This window comes from Carassius auratus, chromosome 8 (assembly GCF_003368295.1).
Source record: "Carassius auratus strain Wakin chromosome 8, ASM336829v1, whole genome shotgun sequence".
Taxonomy (NCBI): Eukaryota; Metazoa; Chordata; class Actinopteri; order Cypriniformes; family Cyprinidae; genus Carassius; species Carassius auratus.
The window spans coordinates 26,848,946-26,871,432 of NC_039250.1; the positions used below are offsets into that span (position 1 = coordinate 26,848,946).

The 22,487-nt window shown below is 36.6% G+C and overlaps 3 protein-coding genes across 12 annotated transcripts in view; all 3 read right to left on the reverse strand.

The window, feature by feature from the left end:
* Positions 1-591: 591 nt before the first annotated feature.
* On the reverse strand, positions 592-7,080 carry golm1 (golgi membrane protein 1). 3 transcript variants are annotated; one of them, XM_026270542.1, is made up of 10 exons: positions 6,924-7,080; positions 5,462-5,631; positions 5,191-5,370; positions 3,552-3,606; positions 3,359-3,461; positions 3,160-3,265; positions 2,911-3,082; positions 1,847-1,981; positions 1,585-1,749; positions 592-1,378 (listed from the first exon to the last, which is right to left on the reverse strand). In XM_026270542.1, exons 2-10 carry the CDS (start codon positions 5,591-5,593, stop codon positions 1,263-1,265), a joined length of 1,164 nt encoding a protein of 387 aa, XP_026126327.1. In that variant the 5' UTR covers positions 5,594-5,631; positions 6,924-7,080; the 3' UTR covers positions 592-1,262. The 3 variants fall into 3 exon arrangements, with proteins under 3 accessions (XP_026126327.1, XP_026126326.1, XP_026126328.1); XM_026270541.1 differs by having other exon boundaries at positions 1,585-1,767; XM_026270543.1 differs by having other exon boundaries at positions 597-1,378; positions 1,585-1,746.
* A 755-nt stretch (positions 7,081-7,835) lies between these two features.
* ddx51 (DEAD (Asp-Glu-Ala-Asp) box polypeptide 51) lies at positions 7,836-18,163 on the reverse strand. 2 transcript variants are annotated; one of them, XM_026270553.1, is made up of 16 exons: positions 17,981-18,163; positions 17,202-17,518; positions 16,268-16,455; positions 16,030-16,180; positions 15,654-15,799; positions 15,252-15,323; positions 15,066-15,172; positions 14,866-14,974; positions 13,086-13,228; positions 12,716-12,893; positions 12,524-12,639; positions 11,362-11,478; positions 11,172-11,273; positions 11,015-11,078; positions 10,749-10,883; positions 7,836-7,976 (listed from the first exon to the last, which is right to left on the reverse strand). In XM_026270553.1, the coding sequence occupies exons 1-16, from the start codon at positions 18,001-18,003 to the stop codon at positions 7,950-7,952; spliced, it is 1,995 nt and encodes a 664-aa protein (XP_026126338.1). In that variant the 5' UTR covers positions 18,004-18,163; the 3' UTR covers positions 7,836-7,949. The 2 variants fall into 2 exon arrangements, with proteins under 2 accessions (XP_026126338.1, XP_026126339.1); XM_026270554.1 differs by lacking the exon at positions 7,836-7,976 and adding an exon at positions 9,673-9,732.
* A 400-nt stretch (positions 18,164-18,563) lies between these two features.
* aak1a (AP2 associated kinase 1a) overlaps positions 18,564-22,487 on the reverse strand; it is a 46,380-nt gene continuing 42,456 nt past the window's right edge. For all 7 annotated transcript variants that reach the window (XM_026270545.1, XM_026270546.1, XM_026270544.1 and 4 more), the window contains one exon: positions 18,564-21,123. In XM_026270545.1, the coding sequence (XP_026126330.1) occupies positions 20,417-21,123 (707 nt within the window). In that variant the 3' untranslated portion in view covers positions 18,564-20,416. The remainder of the gene's footprint in view (positions 21,124-22,487) is intronic.

A 22,487-nucleotide genomic window follows, 5' to 3' on the forward strand; every position in this document is an offset into this window, starting at 1 on the left:
AATCCATTTTGAAGGAACTAATTTAGCTCATACTTCAGAGCACCTTCTAAAACAGTTCTGTAGGAACTATCAGTGATGTAAGTGTAAGCTGGTTGGCCAAATGCATTCGAAACACCGGCTGATTTTATATTAAAAAAAACTATGTTACAATATCTGGCTAGTTCCTACAACTATGTACGTAGTGTGAAAGCCCCAAATTATTATAATCAACCACAACTGTATAAAGCAAATCTAAATCAGTTTTCACATTATGTTGTAGCCTAAGTCTGTTATCTGGAAGTGGACTCTTTGAAAAGTTCACCATTATTGTTTCATATGTTTAGGATGAAGAATAAAAATTAACGTAGCTACAATAAACGACACAGAACAACTGGGTAGATTAATATAATTTCTCATGTAAATATGACTGTAATGAAATAGTTTCTATTACCTGCATCTTTTATGCCGTCAAGTAGCCTGCTGATGTGTCACTAATCGGACATGTTTGTCAATCATCAAATCGGTCATGGCTGCAATTTAGAATATGTTTAATATTAGCCTATATTATATTGTATTGTATTATTTTTAACCCATTAAATGCACACTATCGGCAGAAGTGCAACAGAAATATTTATTATAAGATCAGAAATTCAGTAAGAAACCCATTTTTCTTAAAAATAAAATAAAATTCCAGTTCCCAACATTAAATGTTAAAATAAATTTAAAAGCAGTTCTTTACATTAACATAAAAGTAACATTTTACAGCAAATAAAAGACTAGCACGGTTTTCACTGTTAAATGAGTGATGATAAGTGCTTTTTTCAGTCTAAACATCTAATATTCCTATGCAATTTTCAGCTGCTAAAATGTTTAGACATCAAAACAGAACATAAACCATGAAGACAAGATAAAGTAGCTTTTGTAACAGAACAGCTGCTGATTTTGTTCAAAAACAAAGCGTCTTTCATTTAAGAGGGAAAATCCACCATGATGCATTCATTTAAAGGCTCGATATCAGAGGAGTAGTAGTTACATTCAAGTTTAACCTAAAATCAGGACTAGAAAAAGAATGTTTTCATCATGCCTGTCCTGGTAAGGCGTATGGGATTTGAACTTGTATCCTTCAGTACACAGTAGTGCAGTATTCATCCAGCACAAATCAGGCTTTACAGCAGGTGTCCTTTCCCACCGCCGGGAGCTTCAGAAGGGCCACTAATGAGAGTCTGTGACAGTCTTTAGCTGAGGGATGGTTGCTGTCAGCAGGCACATCATGTGACCAGGAACTACATCTCTGCAAGCTCTTCCTGCTTCTCATCCTCAGGCTCCGGTTGGTTGTCATCATCACCGTTATAATTTGCCACATCATCCTCTAGATCTTGACCAGCACCTAGATTTTCATCTGTTAAAACCGAAAATCCTTTGTGATTTTATTGCACAGGACAAAACTGCTAATGACATTTGATAATGCAGATTAAACATTATCTGTTCATGCTGTCAATTACCACAGAAAATAAATGAGAAAGTCAGCCCTCAGTTTGTAAAATAAATCAATATTAGTTTAATTACATTATATCATGAATATGTTTGCATGATACTGAAGAGCACCTTTAATCCTGGAGAGCTGTTTTTCTATCTCGCCCTCATTGTCGTACATAATGGCATCTTCTTTCCCAATTGCTGCGTCTTCCTCTTTCCTGTCCTCGATTTTGGCACCTTCTTCATTCTCTTCTCCAATCTCCATGTCATCTTCCTTTGGGTCTAAAATCCCTGCTTCATCCATTACAGTATCTGTATGAACAAATGAGTAATGTGTGTGTGTGTGTGTGTTTGTGGTGCTTTGATGGCTGGCTTTTCTCCATTACTCTACCTGCATCCTTTGCAGCTGGCGCTTTAACGTCCACCTCTGCTTCTGGACCTTCTTCATTGGCTGGTTTGTTACGAGTCTCATTCTTCTTGGTTGGTTTGGAGGTGGGAATGGGAGAGTCTTGTAAAACTACAGCATCTTAGAGGATGCAGACAATGTTGTTAAAACACGTGGTGAAAGTACATGGAGAATTAAATTTTTTTTTGTAATACAGTTACAAGACTGAAGCCCTGTTCAAACAAAGAGTGATAACTATAATGATAACTATAAAAGCGTCCATACTAAGTTATCTTGTCTGCTGCTCTTAATGCTTGAGTCAGGTGGATTCTGCTTGACTGTCAATGTTTTTAGTTGGAAAGTCTTTTTTTTTTTTTATTGTTTTTACTATAATAGTTGTGCTGTGGACTTTGCTATTTGTCTTGCTGTTCTCTTGATAATTAAAACTTTATAGTTACTGTCACTGGTGTGAACAGTGTTAAAAGGGGCACATTTAATAAGAGTGATATTATGGAAACCTAAAACCACATTTTCACAGTTTTGTTTACAATGGCAGTATATACCCAAAGTCACTTATTTCCAATGGAGAGTCGCATTGGGAGCAGGTGCAGAATTTCTGGATGTGATTTGAGTCTCGGTTGTGTTTACATTTATGTAAAAACAGTATGCAACTGTCCAAGCAAATGAGCAAATTTCCAATTCGTTATGACTGCCACTAGAGGGCCAGTTGTATTTTAGCCAGAGGTTGCAAGTCATGATTAAATGTAGGTAGCAACAGATCTTTTCTTCTGTACTGTGATTATCAGGAAACATGGAAAGGTTTAAGCATTAAATTCCAAATGGATTTTGAGATGTGAAGGTAAATAAAACATATGCATGGATAAATTGTTTGAAATCAGATCAATAAACATGCATTAAACATGCACTACTTGCATCAAAAATCATGTGGTTTGTTGAGGAGCGCTTTGCTATCACTCTTCTGAGTGATCTGACTTGCACTGAATAAGGGACTAACGCAAGCAACCAACCACCTAGAAACCACAGAGAAGACTTAAACGAGCAACTCATACCGTTCTCATCCTTTTCCACAACTAACTCATTGGTTTGGATGTGAGCATCCTTTTTAGACTTTGAATCCACATCTGGTTTGCCTTTTGGAATTTCTTCCCCTTTCTTATCTGAATGGTCTGTAGCGGGAACATCAGATTTGGCTTTGACTTTCTGCATGGAACCATCAGCATTCTGTGAAGGCCAGAGAGTATCAGTGAAGGGGGAAAGAGAATCACTATAAAGAAGGCATTTATAGCTTATAGCTGTACCTGTGGAGCAACTTTCTCAGATGCTTTGTGCTTTTCCAGTTTGCCAGCTGCGATGTTTGCATTGCATTCCTCTTTCATGGCCTCAATTTGTTTGTTACACTGAGTCCTGCACAATCCCATCCCACACAGCTATTATCATACTGAGCAAGGAATGTAATGTCTTTTGTATTGTAGATTAGAGCATTCAAACTGAACCTACGTTTCACTGGTGGCTTTCTTACTGATTGTGTCCATGTTACTTTGACAGGATTTCAGCTCGCTCTGCATTTTATTGACATCCTCCATTAATGACTTCATTCGATCTAGATACAAAAAATCAGCAGTAATGTGAAGGAAAGACTATATGCATCATAGAGCACATACAATAGGACAAATATGAGGTAGACGCTTACTCTTCATCTCTTGCACTGTTTTAGCACCGGAGGAAATGTTGAGCTTCAGATTCTCCTACGACAGAGAAAAGACTTTTAGAAATGAAAACATACACCTAGCATATCCAATATGACATTTCTGGCCATCAAAACATAGTGACCTGTCTACCTAAAGAGCAAATTGGGGTATAATAGCAGACCTGCTTATACAGACAGCATTACTTACAGTCCAGTTTTGTTTTGTGATCTCTTACCCAGAATAGAACCAGCTCCAGAGCAGGTTAGCCTTGTAGCTTAAGTTACTCATGAACACCGCTCAAACTAAACTTACATGGGTGTCCACTGAAACTGGTTTTGTGTAAAAGGCTATACATTTGACCTTTCTAGAACTGAAAATGTCATGAAAAAACAAAAAAACTCATAACACCATAGGCATTTTTATAATGAGCACAGGTTTTTGTAATTATGCTCCAGTAGAAAAACTGAATTTCTTCTGTTGAAGATAAAAGACAATACTTTGAAGATCTTTTTTTGTGCTCAGCAGAAGAAAGAAATCATGTATTTGACAAAAAATACAGTAAAAACCGTAATATTGTGAAATATTATTACAATTTAAAATAAATGTTTCCTAGTACTATATTAATATTAATATATTTTAAAATGGATTTATTCCTGATACTTCAGTCTTTAGTGTCACATGATCCTCTAGAAATCATTCTAATTTGATGATTTGCCGCTTAGTTATTATTACTGATGGTCAATTATTAATAATGGTTCTTAATCAGCATTGCGTCAATTTATTTTCCCCATATATATTTTTTAAAAACAAAATAAAAACTTTTTTTTTTTTTTTTTTTGCAAAGTGAGATTTAAGACAAATGATAAACTATATGTGTCCTTTTATTACTGCTTGGACAAAATGCTGCATGTTTCTTTGTGAAATTGAAATCTAACACTATGATAATATACTAATATACTTGCATATCATTGCTCTTTTGTTGTTTGGTTGCTTCTGTTGGGTCTTTGAATCATTGATTCACACGATTTGTTCAAAACGCGAAATCATTCAGACTCTAAACACTGCTGTGTTGGTAATATTTTTGTTGGCAAAACTGAGCAAAACAGACATGACTGTGTTTAAAATATGACACAGTATTAACTTGTTGTATAAAATCACATTTGCATTTGAAACCAACAGTACTCGTGATATTACTCTCGCAGCTTATATCATATGATATAAATATGAGACAAAAACTCATAAAGGAGCATTTTTGCCCCACAATCTTTAATTTTAGGAAATAACTGCATTCATGGAGTTGTTGCCCTGTGTCTTATTTGTCAACAGTCGGCTGAATGAAATGTAAGATGAGGTACAGGTCTGGGGGCGAGGCCATTTAAAATATGTTAATCTGTTATTTTTTATCTAATGAATATATCTTTATCTTATCTTTTTAACTAATGAATTAAGTTAATGTGTTAAACTGACAGCCTTAATTTAAACATTTTCATTATTCCAAACGTTTGACTTGTATTTATTATAATAAAATGATTAGTTATTCAAATGTATTGATTATAATAAAAATCAATAATTTTCAAATAATGACCAAGGCCCACACAATCAGTAGCTCTGTGAGTGAGTGTAAGCTGCGTGTTTTCATACTCTTTCGTGTTTCCAGCTGTTGAGAGCGTTCTCCTGCTGTCTCTGGTGTGTTTCCTGCATTAACTCCAGCTGATCGTCCTGTCTGCGCTTCTCGTCCACGGCCTTCAGCTTGCTCTCCTGCTCTCGGTCTCTGTCTGCAGCCAGCTGCCTCATGCGGCTCTCCATCTCCAACAACCTACTCTGGAGAACAACAACAACAACAAAAATTATAGCTAACAGCCACTCACTTCACCACTTGCCACAGACGACATCTAAACACAGAGTGTCAAACCTGCAGCTCGACGTTTCTTGAGTTTGAGACCCAGTAGTTGAAGCCGAGCAGGAGGACGCAGGCGACGAGAGCCGCCACCAGCAAAGGAGGAGAGCGACCGCCACGTCGACTGTTCCCAAGAGCACCCATCATGCTCTGTCACAGTCCCACAAACACCGCAAAATGGGTTTCTGAAACAGAAAGAGCAAACTTTATAGCCACATTTAAGTCAAGAGGCATGTATTTATCATCTGCATAGTTAACACTGGGGAAAACTGGGCATTGAAATGCTTGTGATGAGGCTCAGACATAAAGTGACAATAACAGGACTTCACATAAACACATATAGACGTACATGGAGGGCACTGAGTGATATTGAGTGACTTTAGTGACCAGTAAACACAGACAGAGCATTAAATACAAATAAGTGGCAGCAACAGATACAATAAGGGTAGACAGTGTCCAAAATGTCACAGCGATAAACTTTTACAGCATCACGGAAGTGGGCAAAGGTGTAGATGACTGAAGCAGAAGCGTTGTGCTACAGCAGACTGATGACAATGCATGATCATTATTTCTTAATCATATTACAACTTTGTGGTAAAACCTGATGCACGCAATCTGTTGTACTGCATTGCATTTCATGTTTTGCCTCTACAATAAAAAAAAACAAAAAACTACATAGCTTTGATCATAAAATTAAGTATTTAAATATCATTTCACTAAGACATTATTTGGAGGATACAGAATGACAAATTATATGAATATGCAATTATGTAGTCTACCATGCAGCAATAAAGATGCCATAGACTTACATTGCAATTTACATTTAATTTTCATCTCACTTTTTGCCCATTTCATCATTAGCAACTGCACAAAATTGCATATTTTGCTCAGTTTGGGCCTCTGGATAAAGTTATTTATTTTATTTTTTTTTATCTTTAACTATGAGCTACATCTTTGACTATATATTATGTCCTCAAAGAACTATTGTTGTTTTCTGGGTGTGCCATTAAAAGCTGCAGTTCGACTTACCAAACCGCCTTAATTTACTCTGTCTGCACTTTTTATTGACACCACCACTAAACATATACTCCAGAGAACAGCGAGTGTGCTTGTGCACAGAATGCAATGTAACGTTAGATTGTATATAAATCATATCAGTGTGATGTATTAACTGTGTTATTAATCATGCTCACTAACACGTTACTACAGTACTGCTACTGTCCCTTTCAAATGTGGGGAGAAAACGCTGTACGAACGATCAAAACTGTATGAGAATATAATAATACGATTAAATATTACAATAATACAATGACGTCACACATGGTGTAAATCCATTTAACATTTAAATCGATTTACTATGAAACTGCTTTTGTTCGAGTAGCATGCTTGCTAATACAGCTACTGTTACTATTATCATCACACTTTTCCTCTTTTTATAGCAGATACATGTTATATATTAGTGTCAAATTGTTCTTACCGGGGTTAAATGTTGCAGGTCTCTTCAGGAACAGAGATGGAGCATGAAAATACCGATATTAGACAGTCTTTCCGGGATGAAATCGCAATAAACCGCAGTATTTTGCGTGGAACGGCAACGCGCATGCGCACTTCGGTCGGATTCACTATTGTTCAGGAAACGCTGGATTCATCGCCTAAAGTTGTTTTTGAGGTACTGCTTGTGAATCGACACTTTCCCCTTTTCCCCAATCTAAATTAAACTAAATCATATTATTGTGACTTTTTACCATTCGCATTTCAAATATGCAAGTGGTCACCACGTAAAAATAACATTTTGTTAAACTGTCAATTTATGGGCTTATTAAAAAAATACATTTCCATCAGCCATATTTCATAAATTTAACATGACCATGTTATGGGTTCTCACAACGTAAAGTCAAAATATCAAATCATGTATTAGGCAACAAATATGTTACTATTTAAACGGCATTCATTTGTAAAATCTCCAAACTGACATTTATAAAGTTCATCCTTTCAGTTAAAATGAATACATGATATTTGTGTTGAAGACAGAAAGCAGGTATTTGTGCATTTGGACTTTTGACTCCAAACTTAGTGACCCGGTAAACCAGTTAATGAGACTCGGAGCTGGTCTCAACCCTCAGTTCAATCAGGGTCCAAACTAATGTGTAACATAAAAGATGGTCTGGAGTTATTAAAATTGTGTGAATAAACCATACTGAAAAGAAAAACAACAACTGATTTTCCCCTTGGGAGAACAAGGTTAAGTGATGGTCTCTATCCATTCACATGCTTCATTTCTTTTACTAGTTCTGAGCAGGTTTTTTTTTTTTTTTTTTTTTTTAAACCTGAAAGGGCATTACTTAACATGGGTATATAATGTAACATTTAATTAGAAAGGATACCAATATTTCTTTTTACATTTTATTAAAAACATTTGCAGCTCATTTCATTACAGTCCAGAAATTACTTTTTTGAGAAACATTTAAAAACAAACGGATGTCCAGCTCAGGTCAGTTCCACCTCAGAAACGCTTCCTCGCATTTTCCTCCTTAAAAACAAAGAAATATCAAAATTAGCATTACAGCTTAGAGCCCAATATAGTAGAAATCTCTTGTAGTCATGAATAAAGTTACACGTGAGTCAACAGTGGCTGTGTAGCAGGGTTGTGCATACTGTAAAAATATATTTTGGTAAATTTATGGTAAAACATAGCAGCTGTGGTTGCCACAAATTCACTGTAAAATATATTAGTGCCTGTATAGATTTTTCACTAATAACCATGAATTTAATTATGTGTTGTAATCTTAATATACTGCTACTGCAAAGCTACTACCAAAACATGCTTTTTAACTTCAAATGTACAGATAACCACCATGATAATACAGATGGTATATTACAAAAGCAAGCCACATGAAGGCCATCTTAAGTGGGCCATCCATAAAAACTCGTATACTGACAATTCACACGGACATAAACAGATGACAAAAACACCATCAGCGTCACTCACATTACACAAAAATAATTCAATAAACATTAAATAACAGAAAATGTAACACAAAACACCCAAATGCACATTACTGATGACGAAAATAAGAAACTAATTTATTTCAATATAAACATAAAATCATGCTATGCGTATTTAATTTGCCTAGGAATGTCATTTTACTGTTTTTTGCACCATAATATGCACAATTCATAGTTTTTACTTTCAGAAACAACTTATGTGACATTATAATTATTTGTACAGTATTTTTAAAATCAAATTACATATAACTCCAGTTTAAAGCATTTGTTTTTTTTTTAAACCATATACAGTAAGGTAACTTTACAGTTAACCAATTACAAGGTTTTCCTATAGCATTTTTACAGTCTTTTCCTGTAAAAAATAGTCTGTTTTTAAATTAAATTAAATTAAAATTCCTATTCAGCTCCTGAATTTAAAGTAGCAAAACTCTGCTTGATTTTAATTCAATTTTCAATTTAAGATTTTAGAATAAAACAAATGTTATATTTACCTTTTTAATAAGGCATTCTATCAGTATTATTTAACCATATAAACATTAGATGACAAAAATAATCAATATTTAAAATGCCGACTACACAATGGTGTTGAATGAAATGAAATGACTTACAGTCTTGTTCAAAATAATAGCAGTACAATGTGACTAACCAGAATAATCAAGGTTTTTCGTATATTTTTTTATTGCTACGTGGCAAACAAGTTACCAGTAGGTTCAGTAGATTCTCAGAAAACAAATGAGACCCAGCATTCATGATATGCACGCTCTTAAGGCTGTGCAATTGGGCAATTAGTTGAATTAGTTGAAAGGGATGTGTTCAAAAAAATAGCAGTGTGGCATTCAATCACTGAGGTCATCAATTTTGTGAAGAAACAGGTGTGAATCAGGTGGCCCCTATTTAAGGATGAAGCCAACACTTGTTGAACATGCATTTGAAAGCTGAGGAAAATGGGTCGTTCAAGACATTGTTCAGAAGAACAGCGTACTTTGATTAAAAAGTTGATTAGAGAGGGGAAAACCTATAAAGAGGTGCAAAAAATGATAGGCTGTTCAGCTAAAATGATCTCCAATGCCTTAAAATGGAGAGCAAAACCAGAGAGACGTGGAAGAAAACGGAAGACAACCATCAAAATGGATAGAAGAATAACCAGAATGGCAAAGGCTCAGCCAATGATCACCTCCAGGATGATCAAAGACAGTCTGGAGTTACCTGTAAGTACTGTGACAGTTAGAAGACGTCTGTGTGAAGCTAATCTATTTTCAAGAATCCCCCGCAAAGTCCCTCTGTTAAAAAAAAGGCATGTGCAGAAGAGGTTACAATTTGCCAAAGAACACATCAACTGGCCTAAAGAGAAAAGGAGGAACATTTTGTGGACTGATGAGAGTAAACTTGTTCTTTTTGGGTCCAAGGGCCACAGGCAGTTTGTGAGACGACCCCCAAACTCTGAATTCAAGCCACAGTACACAGTGAAGACAGTGAAGCATGGAGGTGCAAGCATCATGATATGGGCATGTTTCTCCTACTATGGTGTTGGGCCTATTTATCGCATACCAGGGATCATGGATCAGTTTGCATATGTTAAAATACTTGAAGAGGTCATGTTGCCCTATGCTGAAGAGGACATGCCCTTGAAATGGTTGTTTCAACAAGACAATGACCCAAAACACACTAGTAAACGGGCAAAGTCTTGGTTCCAAACCAACAAAATTAATGTTATGGAGTGGCCAGCCCAATCTCCAGACCTTAATCCAATTGAGAACTTGTGGGGTGATATCAAAAATGCTGTTTCTGAAGCAAAACCAAGAAATGTGAATGAATTGTGGAATGTTGTTAAAGAATCATGGAGTGGAATAACAGCTGAGAGGTGCCACAAGTTGGTTGACTCCATGCCACACAGATGTCAAGCAGTTTTAAAAAACTGTGGTCATACAACTAAATATTAGTTTAGTGATTCACAGGATTGCTAAATCCCAGAAAAAAAAATGTTTGTACAAAATAGTTTTAAGTTTGTACAGTCAAAGGTAGACACTGCTATTTTTTTGAACACACCCCTTTCAACTAATTGCCCAATTGCACAGCCTTAAGAGCGTGCATATCATGAATGCTGGGTCTCGTTTGTTTTCTGAGAATCTACTGAACCTACTGGTAACTTGTTTGCCACGTAGCAATAAAAAATATACTAAAAACCTTGATTATTCTGGTTAGTCACATTGTACTGCTATTATTTTGAACAAGACTGTATTTTAGAAAACCTATAAGGTCGATAAGGTCTCAGGCAGCTCTGCAGCTTTGCTTTTACCTTCACAACGTTGCCGAGCTCAGCCAGAGTTTGCTCATAGTGGGTCTCCATGCTTTTAAGAGCTTGTGGTTTCACAAAGTGCCTCTCGATGCCAGGACTGCCAGCATCTGTCACCATCTGCAAGAAACTCTTCTCCTGAAAGGTATTAAAGCAGAATTCTGGTGACAATCAACCAATCAGTCACTCCAAATGGGTTTTGCCCAAAATAAATGTCTACTAAATGCTAACCGACTGATATGCAATTCCAGTTATGATGTAAATCTGACCTGCACTTCTAAAAGGAAGGTGAATGCTGACCCAGCCTTCCCTGCTCTCGCTGTTCTGCCCACCCTGTGAAAGAAAACTCATCAAATACACTGATGATGGAAAGAAAACACATAATACCCACATGTATTGGGCTTCTATTGTATTACGTTGACTTGCCTGTGAATGTATGTTCGGATGTATTGAGGAGCATCATAATTAATGACACATTTCACACCGTTGATATCAATGCCTCTGGCAGCAGCATCTGTGCTTATCAACCTGACATGAAAAATAAATATATAAACAATATTTCATCAGCAGATTAGTATAAATCGTGTGGGGTTTGGTTCTGGAGGCATGCACGTACAGTGGGATCTTCCCTTGTTCAAAGTCCTTCAGTGTTTTCTGTCGTTCACTCGGGTTGAGTTTAGAGGAGAACTCGGCCACTTCCACACCGCCGAACAGCTTCACGAGCAAATACAGTCTGAGGGAAAGAGATTATTATTATTATTATTTTTTTTTTGACACATTCAGCTAAACACTTATTTGTTACTTCCTGTCTGAATTGTCCTTCTGAAACACGCACCGCCTTGCTCTGTGCACAGTCTGTTCACTTACTTTTCTTGTGTGTGGATGACTTCTCTTATCATCCTTGTGAATTATTCATGATTATACTGACATTCGATATCTAGGGCTCCACACTATTGGACACTTACTGGAGTCACCAAATTACAGATTCACATTTAAAAGCACTTTCTTTCATTAGTGTTTTTATAATCAAATGTAATGAACCTGGATAAATGAAATGAATATACATAATGCACCGGATTCACGTTTCAAATCTCAAAGTTCAAGTTTACTAATCATCAAACTTGAATCTGCAAAAATACATATTTAAAGACATGTCTTCCACTTATGAAAGAACATTTCTCTTCTTGAGCGCCAGATCTGAAGGATCACGTGACACTGAAGACTGGAATAATGTATTTCTTCAACTTTAAAAATACATTTGAATTTTAATAATAGTTACAAAAATTAAGTAATTTAAAATACAAATTTAACATTTCAAATGTACTAATATTTCCAGGTGTTATTGTTCACACAGTATTTTTCTTGCCTTGGTGAAAGACTTCTTTCAAAAACATGAACACAAATTTTGAATGATGAACGTCATATTAAAAAAGGTATTGCCGCTTATTCTGAAATTTGCCAATCAACATATTAAACAAAAACATTAAATGAATGTAATGTGATATAATATATGCCTTGCAGAGACATCCGTGAACACTTAACAAATAATGTAAACAAATGGCAAAATTTATTCAAATATCTAGATTGAAAAACGGATTTGTGAACGTTTAGATTATATAAAACTAATAAAGAATTAATGTACAGTTCTACAGCTAGTAGTGGTCACTACAGTTTAATTAATTGCTGCAGTTGTTTATTTTTTACATTTGCAACTAATTTAGACATGACCTGAAGCCCTGGATGTAAATATTTGCCGTAGCTTAGAAATGCATCATTACCGGTGCGCTGCTTCTCTGGAGTTTGTGAAGCACAGAGCAGGACTGAACTTGAGCCGAAGCAGGAAGTGAAGGATGAGGAGCGGTTTCTTGCTCAAGGTGCAGGGGACATAATACTCCTGCATAAGACATTCCCATGTGTTAAAGATCTGTTGCCAGTTTAGACCGTAAACATCCAGGAAATGTGAAACTCACAGCGAGACCCTGAGGGAAGTTAAAGGCGTCCTGGCCTTGTGTGCTGGTCTCTGTCCTGCTGTGTGTGGAACTGAAGAGTCGAGGCTGGTGCAGATCCAGCAGCTGCAGTTTCTCAGGGTTTTGAGTGAGGGTGGCGGAAAACAGCAGCTTCTGCAGAGGAATCTGTGGAGGGGTCAAACTGAAGCACAAACACACACAGACAGACACTGAGCTGCTTGTTTTAGACTAGCAATGCAGTCACAGGTTCTTGTTTTGGGAGGTAGGCAAGACACTTCATCCAATGTTACTCTAAAGTTCAAAGGTGGGCAAAGACGCCGTCAAAACTGAGGGTCATTTGAGTTTGCTGATATTCTGGGTGAAATCATCCTACCTTGCCACTGTGATCGGGCCAGGCAGGATTCTCCTGAAAACAGACGTCTGTGTGTCACCTGGGCTTCTGTACACTGCTTTAGTCACCTGAGCGAGCCACGACTGATGCATGCCGTCAATCATCCGGTCCGCCTCGTCAATAATCTACAACATACACAGGGTTTTGTAAAGCCGTCTTCCCACTTTCTGTACAGAAAATAGAAAGATGCCATGATAGAGACATGCACATCTGACTTTAATCCCTTTGAATTCCTTTGTGTTAAATGTGATTTCAATCCTAAAGAAAATAAATTAATATATCATCAAGGCGTTTACCTTTAAACCATTGCTTCTGGCAAAAATATGAGTCCATAATGCATAATAACAGTGATAAAGCTTCCACTTGTAAATGGTGCTTGATCTTTGCATATTTCTCTCCTGATTCAGACCAGTTGACTTGTTTACTGGAGGAACCGATTTTACAGATAGAGGCATTTTAGCTCGAAGTTAATATCTTAATGATGAATTTGTTTCTTACAAACACTTTTTGCTTCACAAAACAAAAAGTCAACTTTTTGGACTCATTTTGGCGGCACCCATTCACTGCAGAGGATCTATTGGCGAGTAAATGATGTAATGATACGTCTCCAAATCTTTTCCTGGGAAGAAACAAACTTAACTACAACTTGGATGGTTTAAGGGTGGATACATTTTTAGCAAATTTTAATTTTTTCATTTTCAAGTGTAGACTACCATTATACTGTGGACAGTGCAATGTTTCAAATGTATTTAAATTAAGTCTCTTCTGCTGACCAAGGCTGCATTTATTTGATCAAAAATACATCAAACAGTAATATTGTGAGATTATTACAATTTAAAAACTAATTTCTCTAAATGGAATATAATCTCGTGATGGAGAGCTGAATTTGCAGCCATTATTAGATTCGTCAGAGTCACATGATTCTTCAAAAAGTATTCTAATAGGATGATTTGCTGATTTTTTTGTGTAAAACTACAATTAGGTCATGCGTGTCAAATCAACTAAATTTCAGCAACTTCCCCAGCTCAAATGTTTTATTTGGCCAATATATATATATATATATTTTTTTTTTTTCTGAAGAAACATAAACATACAGTATACAGTGATGAAACCCAAAATATAAGATGTAAAGGATGAATATTTACTTAGTAATCCACTATTTTGTAGAGGGGGGTCAAAATAGCGATCTCCAACTGAGATTCAGAGCCAAATTAAAGGGGAGTAAAAATGATTTCAGAAAGAAAGCAGCATCGTAATGTTTCTTTTACACAGATATTGGAAGGTCTGATAGTAAAATCCATAAGTAAAAAGACTTTAGCTAACTTTTTTGCATTATGTGCCAATGGTGACCATTCAAAAATGGGGAAACATCTATTTTCAAGTTTTTCTCCAAAGTTTGCATGTGCCTATAGCTCAAGAAGTTTTGAAGATATCTTAATGCTCTATGAGATACTGGGTCTTAGCAAACTTTCCTTTTGGTATCTACATTTTTAAGGCCCTATATTGTTCAGTTCCAGAGAAAATTGAATTTCAATATGGCTCCAAGAGTAAATTGTACACATTTTCAGTGGTCAAAAAACAAATGTGGATCACTTTCTTTTCTTTTAAAGAGGAATGTCTAAAGACCTAAGGCCACAAAACCCCCATTTTGATTTACTAGGGTCTATATATTAGCAATAAATATATCTGTCATTTTTGTGGTTCCCAGTAGTTCACTGAAGACATTATTACAGGTGTCCACTTGCTTTGTACCGATGCTCACCAGGAATCGCAGATGTTGTAGACTGAAGTTGCTGTTTTTGTTGATGTGATCCACCAGGCGGCCTGGCGTGGCCACGACAATATCAGCCAAACTGTGGCTAACACCTCCTCTGCACAAAGACACCACGATTAAATGAAGAATATTTAAGTTCCTAATATAGTCCATCAGGTTCACATACAATGAGCCAACAAACCACTCACCTGCTTTCAGAGAGCGCCGATTCCTCTGCAGCAAATGATTTCTGGCCTGTGATCATGACTACCTTTAGACCGGTTCCCTCAGTGTATGTGCTGAACACCTTTGACACCTGTGGGTTTGAAATCAAGGGTCATGTTGAATGCTGGTGGATATGTTCTGACAAATAACCAGTGATTAATAATCATTACCTGTTGTGCTAACTCCTTGGTGGGGAGTACAGCGAGCGCACGGACCTCACACACCACACGCTTGGACAATGCCTGCCATATAAATAGATTTTGTCTCTTATACTCAACGAGAAACATTTCTTGAGCAGCAAATCAGCATCTCAGAATTATTCCTGAAAGATCATGTGAAACTAAAGACTGGAGTAATGGTGCGGAAGAATAATTTCCATTTGAACAGTTTTTCTTATTTGTCATATTATTTCACAATATTAATGCTTTTACTGTATCTTTAATGCATTTTAATGCAATGCATGTCAAAACCTTAATCTTTTTACATTTACATCACCCAAATAAACTCCATAGCTAAATTTTTCATAACACATTCCAATGCAAATATGAGCATGAATGCAACTGTACATGTACCTGTACAACAGGTATGACGAACGCCAGGGTTTTTCCACTCCCTGTAGGTGCAGAAACACAGATGTCTCTGGGTCTGTAGCCACCTGGACCGAGCAGCAGCCCTGAGCTCACGCTCTCGATGACGGCAGGGATGACCTCAGCTTGAACTGAAAACACAAACCCAAATCATGCTTTGTTTGCAACCTTCACATGCCCTTCTGCTCAAACAGTGAATTCTTGATAAAAAGTGAATGCAATCTAACATACTTAGGAAATAAAAGTCAAATACATGCATGCAAATTGACAGAAAAAAGACTCTCCGCTCTGTTAGGGGCCATTGTATGTTGTTGTATGATCCGATTAATGCATTGTGTTTAATGCAATGCCAGTGAATTACCTGGAAAGAAGTTCTGTATCCCGTTGGTTTCTAATTTCTTCAGGAGTGTGGGACAGATGCCTGGCACCTCACTGAAGGGAATGAGGTTGCTCTTAATGTCTCTTTGAATAACGTCAGGCTGGGCCAACCACTGGGGCAATACTCTTTTAACCTGTAATTGTGCAAAAACATTTCTCTACAAGACACAACACCCAAAACAGTTGAATTCAGAACTTACAGATATTTATTTCCCAGCTACCTTTTGCACGGCCTTCTCTTCGAAGCCCCCCAGGACGTGGAAGGTGGTCTGGGAGGAGCCGCTCTCTTCCTTCGGCTCCTGACTGATCTGAGGGTCCACAGACTCCTCAGTCTTCTGACCTTCCTCTAGACTACTTTCACTTGTTTCTGTGATCTCTACAGACGTCTCATTATCGGATGCTTTATCTCCTAGAAGAAATAATACATTTCTGTTAAAAAAAGCACCTTCCACAAAAACAGTTAAAGAGGATAGAGCTTAAAACTTTTAATAAAGTATTTTGTTTTTCATTCAAAAAATGTTCATTTAAGAAGGTGATTAACTTTCACAAAGGATTATTTGACCCTGATTTTATTTTGATTTTTAAAAACAAAATGTTAAGTAAATATAAAAATGGTATACATTAAAAAAGAAAGGATTTTTTTTTTCATGCTAACTATTTTGGTAAATGCTGATTTATAGTTATTAATAAATATATATTTTATAAAGGTTTTTTTTTTATGATTGGATTACTTTTTTAATAATAACTCTTGTAACAGGTTTGAATGCTTGAGCTTGATAAATGCAGCAAAAACAAAAATGTATGTAAAAACTGAGCAAACAGAACAATATTATATTTGTCTTATTGTTTTAATGCCCAAAAACAACAACAAAAAAAATATCACTCCTTGATTATTTCAATTTTTTTTTTTTGTTAAATTTCAGCTGAGGCAACACAAAAATATTAAATATAAATTTTTTGGCATAATGTTGTAGTTTATCTTATGTATCTAATCATTCTCTCTTCAGGAAATATGGGATTTATGCTTTTATTATTTTAAAAAAAAATGTTATGGGATACAAACTTGAATCCTATTTGTTCTAAAGCATGTCAGAGTCACCAAGCTTGTCTAAATTAATTTAAATATAAACAAACATAGCAGTACGGCAGTGATACCTGTGTTTGTGCTCTCCTTTTCACTGGACAATGTTTTCCGTTTTTTCTTCTTTTTAGCCGGACTGGCAACTTCATCAGTGAGATCAGTTTTTCTCTCATGTTCCCTCGTCTTCGTTTTACGCTGCGCTCCCTCCGTCTCCGGTTCTTTGTGTTTTCTCTTCTTCTGTACTTCTCCCCCACAGTGGTCCTCGTCTTCATCAGCTCTGTTTGAGACGCTCTGCTGTTCTCTGGCTTTGACCTGCTCCTGAAGTTTAGCTAGTAAAGCTCTGGAGCGAGACTCTTTGCTGGATTCACTGCCCTCCTCCTCCCCTAAATACCTGATCACAACACCAATACCACACCAGGTTCACAAATAACACGATTAACATGTAGATTATTGGTTAAACTGAATGTAGTTGTAAGAGAAGCTGTATAAAGGCTTATATATATATATATATATATATATATATATATATATATATATATACAATTCTTCATATGATACTTTTTGCAGTTTACTACAATGCGAGATTAATTTGAAATATAATAGGACATCAAGTTTCAAGTCTCAAGTATAATTACTATGATTATAGAATAATTAGAAAAAGGTGTTTTAAAGTAAATTAAAGAAGAAGAGTCCTATGCCAGGCTGTACAACCCAAAAGAAGTGCGATGTAGTCGGCAATAATACTGAGAGCCATTACTTAGGATTAAACTGGTAAAATAATTAACTTTAAGAACTATGAACTAAATATCATATGCAGCGAACGCTATATACATTTGATGTAAAGAATACTTACCTATTTATCATAAACAGTGCCATTCTAGTGACTCGTGTCAGCGCCACGTAAACATTTATTTCAATTCCGCCGTCAGATATATTTTATAATTGTATGTATCTATGTATGTTACAGTTTTCAGAAATGAGACTGTGCATAGCCTAGTTGACCACGTGGGTTGTTTTACAGTCGCGAACTGATGACGTAGCGACCGTCCACAGAAATAACTGCTCCGAAACCGCTCCCTATCCACTACATAGTGCACTATATGGGGTGTCAGCCATTTTGTAGTGTTGTCCGAATTCTGAGTGAACTACTTCATTACCTACATTTGTCCACTACTTTTTACCCACAATTCATTGTGATTGCGGTCTTTTACCTGGTTAAAATACTTGTTCTAGTCATTTTGACCTTCACTGTGTTTGACACAAAATACAGTAAAAGCATATTGTGAAATATTACAGTATTACAATTTAAAAGAACCTTATTCTATTTGAATATAGTTTTAAAAATTATTAATTTGATGCAAATGTGCGGTCTTCAGTGAAACACAGTTTTCAGAAATCATTCTGGTTTGCTGTATTAAGCAATTCAACACAGCGACATCTTTTAAACAGGTTTGGTTTATTATTACATACACATTCTACACCAGCGAGTGTTTTGCATAACTCAAGTATTTCAAAAGACAAGCTCCTTCCGGATTCATTCAAAAGGCCACCATACAATCATGGCTGTTTCGACATTAAACATAAAAAATATGAACAATCCCCAATCTCAAACTCCTGTAAAACACCTTTCCGCACCACTTGTAATAGAAACTTTATCCCATAACTCTTAGTATCAGTGAAAAGTGTGTGATGCACCTGCCTAATTCTTACAGGTGTACTGAAAACCTATGCAGCAAAAGAAACGTGTTTCATGGGATCGGACTGAATATGAGCATATCTGCATGTACATACATTGCAATTAATAACTGATTTATTGTACATTGTGACAAGCAGAGATAACAGCGTCTTGGTACTAGAGCTGCCTGTGTTTAAACTTCATAAAGGGAATGTGTATTGAGAACTAGAAATTAAATAACACATTTCATTACAGTCTTGTGCAATATAATCCAGCATTAATAGGATTTAACATCCAGCTGTTTAGTGTGAGCCCAGCACTAATGTGCTTAATGAACAAAAAACATCATAAGATCGTTTTAAACACTGTATACTAGCTTTCACTTTCATGAATATACTGTGCACTAGATTCGGTGTTGCTTATATCTGCTAACTTTTCATTGGCTTTCTTGCTAAACATGATTATCAGGAAAATACTCAGCTGGAGCAAACTCTTGAGCAGTCAGAATGAAAACATGGATAATCTAAAGGGTTTTTTGATAAGAAAAAATAAAAATATTTTGAAACTGTCAGACATAATGTCAAAATTGCAATACATTCAGGTTTTTGCAGACACTTTTTAGTGATGTTTAAGTGAAGGCAAAGTTTGACAGTTGCATGCTTTCCACATTCAGCCATGCAAATATAACAAATACGCATAGCTATAATAATGAATTTGACAGCCATATTTTGTCCAGGTCACATGTGACCCTAAAATCAAAAGAAAGGTAAAAAAAAATATATATATATTTATTTAATGAAAATGAAGCTTATTTTAGGACCATTAAGATAGAATATATATATTCACACACACACATAGTGATATTTTATTTAAAATATAAAGCACTTTTATAAAGTACACATGATGGTAGTACTCTTGTACTGAATTGATTTTTTTTTTAAAAAGAACAAACGTCAAAAAAATAAATAATTTGGAGGGAAACTTTTAATGAAAATGTTACAATTTGGTGCTTAAAATCCATTTCTTTTACATTTGGAGTGAAATGTGACCTGGATATGAAAACAAATAATTCATTTAAAATGTTTGCTGACACCTTCGTGTGTGTTTTGAGAAACCAAATCATCAACATATATTTCATCAATAGTTAGACTGAATGTTTCCCGGTTTCTTTTTCTTTCTTTTTCTTTTTGTTTTAAGATGAACGACTCTTGCCAGATCTGAGCTATACCAAACTGTCTGGCATACCTTGATAGTAGAAGTACCGTCCGTAAACGGATGGCCAATAATACAAACATTTCATAATGGTGTAAATCATTTTTTAAGCTCATGCTCATAATCGAAGTCAACCCAACGTCTTTGTAAAACAACATGCTAAATCAGGTTTCTGTGGACGTGGTACATACGCAGGACAGAAATGAAGCTTGACGGCCTGAGAATGATCTGAGGTAGCAAAAGATGTCACACAATCGAACGCTGACCCAGAGATAGACAGCCAGAGGCCATAAATGTGCTTCATTCTTGAATAAATTAGACTCGGTATACAGCATTTTATTATGTTAAGCTCAAATCTTTTAGGGGGCTAAAGTACGGTGCGGCTTTACAGACGCCGTTCTCTCAGCGTTTATCCTGGCGGCCCTTAAGATGGAAGGGTGCTGAGACGAAGGGGTCAGAGGACGTCCCATCAGACGACAGACTGTGTTCAGGGGCTGTGTTCACAGGTTCTTCGTAGTGTCGGGAATACTTAGAAAGTGCCTGGGGTCGAAAGGGCAGAGGGCTCACTTGGCCGAGGATGCTCTGGTCAAGGGAAGAACCTGGATTGGTGTAAACCTTCCCAGAAGCTTCCTTCTTTCTCCCAAAGGGCGCCTGCAGGAAAATATCCGGAGCTGGAAGACGAGGAAACGGCGCATTTGCGAACACGTCCCCGTCGCCTTCTAGGTCTTGTCCGATTCGAAACGGAGCTTTGGAAAAGATGTCGAGGCTTTGATCCGCGCCCGAATGTTGGGCTTGTGACACCAGCTGTGGCGAGTGGTTCTGAGAAGCCAGCGTGGACTGGTTCTCAACGGGTCCCTCGGATTGGGACGACATCTGGAGGTTTCTGGAAGATGCGGGACTTTGGTCGTCATCGTCATCCGAGTCTTGAAGTAGCGGTCTGGAGCCGCTGCAGTCCAGACTTGGCGTTTCTTCGCCGCTCACCTGTGACCTCCCTCCTTCGGTTTCTCCATCGTCTTCATCGCTGGAATGAAGACAGCCCTCCTCCACAGGGTTCTCGAGGTCTCCTCCCTCCGAATGCGATCCATATCCATCACCCTTGCTTCTGGCTTCTGCAAAACAGACCAGCGTAAAAAGAAAATTCATAGCTAGAGACATTTTCACCAATACGCTACAGAATGAATTCAATTGCAGGGACAATCAATGGTAGTGACCAAAACATTTCCAAAACTAAAAATTGTGTAATTCTATAAATCTACGGAATTAAATAATCAGAAATAACCAGAATCGTCTATTGGTGCAGACTGTATTGGGACAATCATTGCAACATTACTGTATCCCCTAAAAATGTATATTCTGTCATCATTTACTCCGTATCCGTATGACTTACATAACACAAAAGGAGGAATTATGAATTTATTATATATTGAATTTTAGTGTTTTTCTTTTGTAAAAATTATAAATTGGAGCATTCAAGTCCACTGAAGTCACTGTGGACACTATTTGCCAAATTTTAGTCATTTTTCCCTGAAAATCATGGATGCTTATAGGGAGATGAATTTCGGGAGAGATGCTGAAAAGTCAATCTGCCTTTTGATTCATGTCTTTTCAATTGGTCGATCCAGATTTCAAAATCGTGCTCTGTGTCACACTCCATTCATTGTAATTCATTGAAGGAGAAGAAGAAGAAAAAAAAAAGTACATTCCTCAAAATTTCTCGTTTTTGTGTTCCACAAGATCAGACAGGTTTGGAACAATATTATGGTATAACATGATGAGAGAAAGTATCCCTTAAGATGAGGAGCTGTACGTTTAAAATGATTTAAACAGGACAGTCCAGATCATCATCTACTCCCTCTTCAAAAGATATTTGGAAGAATGTTGGCAACCAAACCACTTTTTGGTGACCACTGACTTCCACTGAATGGAAAAAGGCATTTCTCAAAATGTTCCACAAATGAAAAAGTCATACAGGTTTGTATCATGAGAGTGAGTAAATGACAGCATTTTATTATTTTTTGGCAAACAAGAGAATAAAATTTGGAAAATGACTAATTAATGAATAGTTATTTCACCCGAAAATGATAATTATTCTGTGTTTTACTCACCCCCGAGGCATCCTAGGTGTATATGACTTTCTTCTTTCAGACAAATCCAGTCGGAGTTAAATTAATTACATTTTCTGTGGGGGGTGAGTGAACAAAGGCCTCCTGTGGTGACTCAATGTGTTTTTGTAAGAAAAATATCCATATTCAAAATGTGATAATCACTTTAATCTATCGACTGGATTTGTCTGGAAGAAGAAAGTCATATACACCTAGGATGCCTCGGGGATGAGTAAAACAAAGCCTTACTTTCATTTTTGGGTGAACTAACCCTTTAAGCATTAATTTACACAAGACAGCTACACAATAAAGCACATTCTACAACAGTATAAACCACAGAAATAGAGTACTATTGACTGATACCACCAACA

What these genes read in the sequence shown, in the direction of transcription:
- golm1 (XM_026270541.1), bottom strand. Translation starts at nt 5,593, where the DNA reads ATGATGGGTGCTCTTGGGAACAGTCGACGTGGCGGTCGCTCTCCTCCT. An exon ending in AACAGTGCAAGAGATGAAGA is followed by an intron (nt 3,462 to 3,551) that starts GTAAGCGTCTAC and finishes TTTTGTATCTAG; the next exon opens with ATCGAATGAAGTCATTAATG. An exon ending in GCCAGCTGCAAAGGATGCAG is followed by an intron (nt 1,768 to 1,846) that starts GTAGAGTAATGG and finishes TTGTTCATACAG; the next exon opens with ATACTGTAATGGATGAAGCA.
- ddx51 (XM_026270553.1), bottom strand. Translation starts at nt 18,003, where the DNA reads ATGGCACTGTTTATGATAAATAG. An exon ending in AAGAGAAGGCCGTGCAAAAG is followed by an intron (nt 16,181 to 16,267) that starts GTAGCTGGGAAA and finishes GCACAATTACAG; the next exon opens with GTTAAAAGAGTATTGCCCCA. An exon ending in GATACAGAACTTCTTTCCAG is followed by an intron (nt 15,800 to 16,029) that starts GTAATTCACTGG and finishes TTGTGTTTTCAG; the next exon opens with TTCAAGCTGAGGTCATCCCT.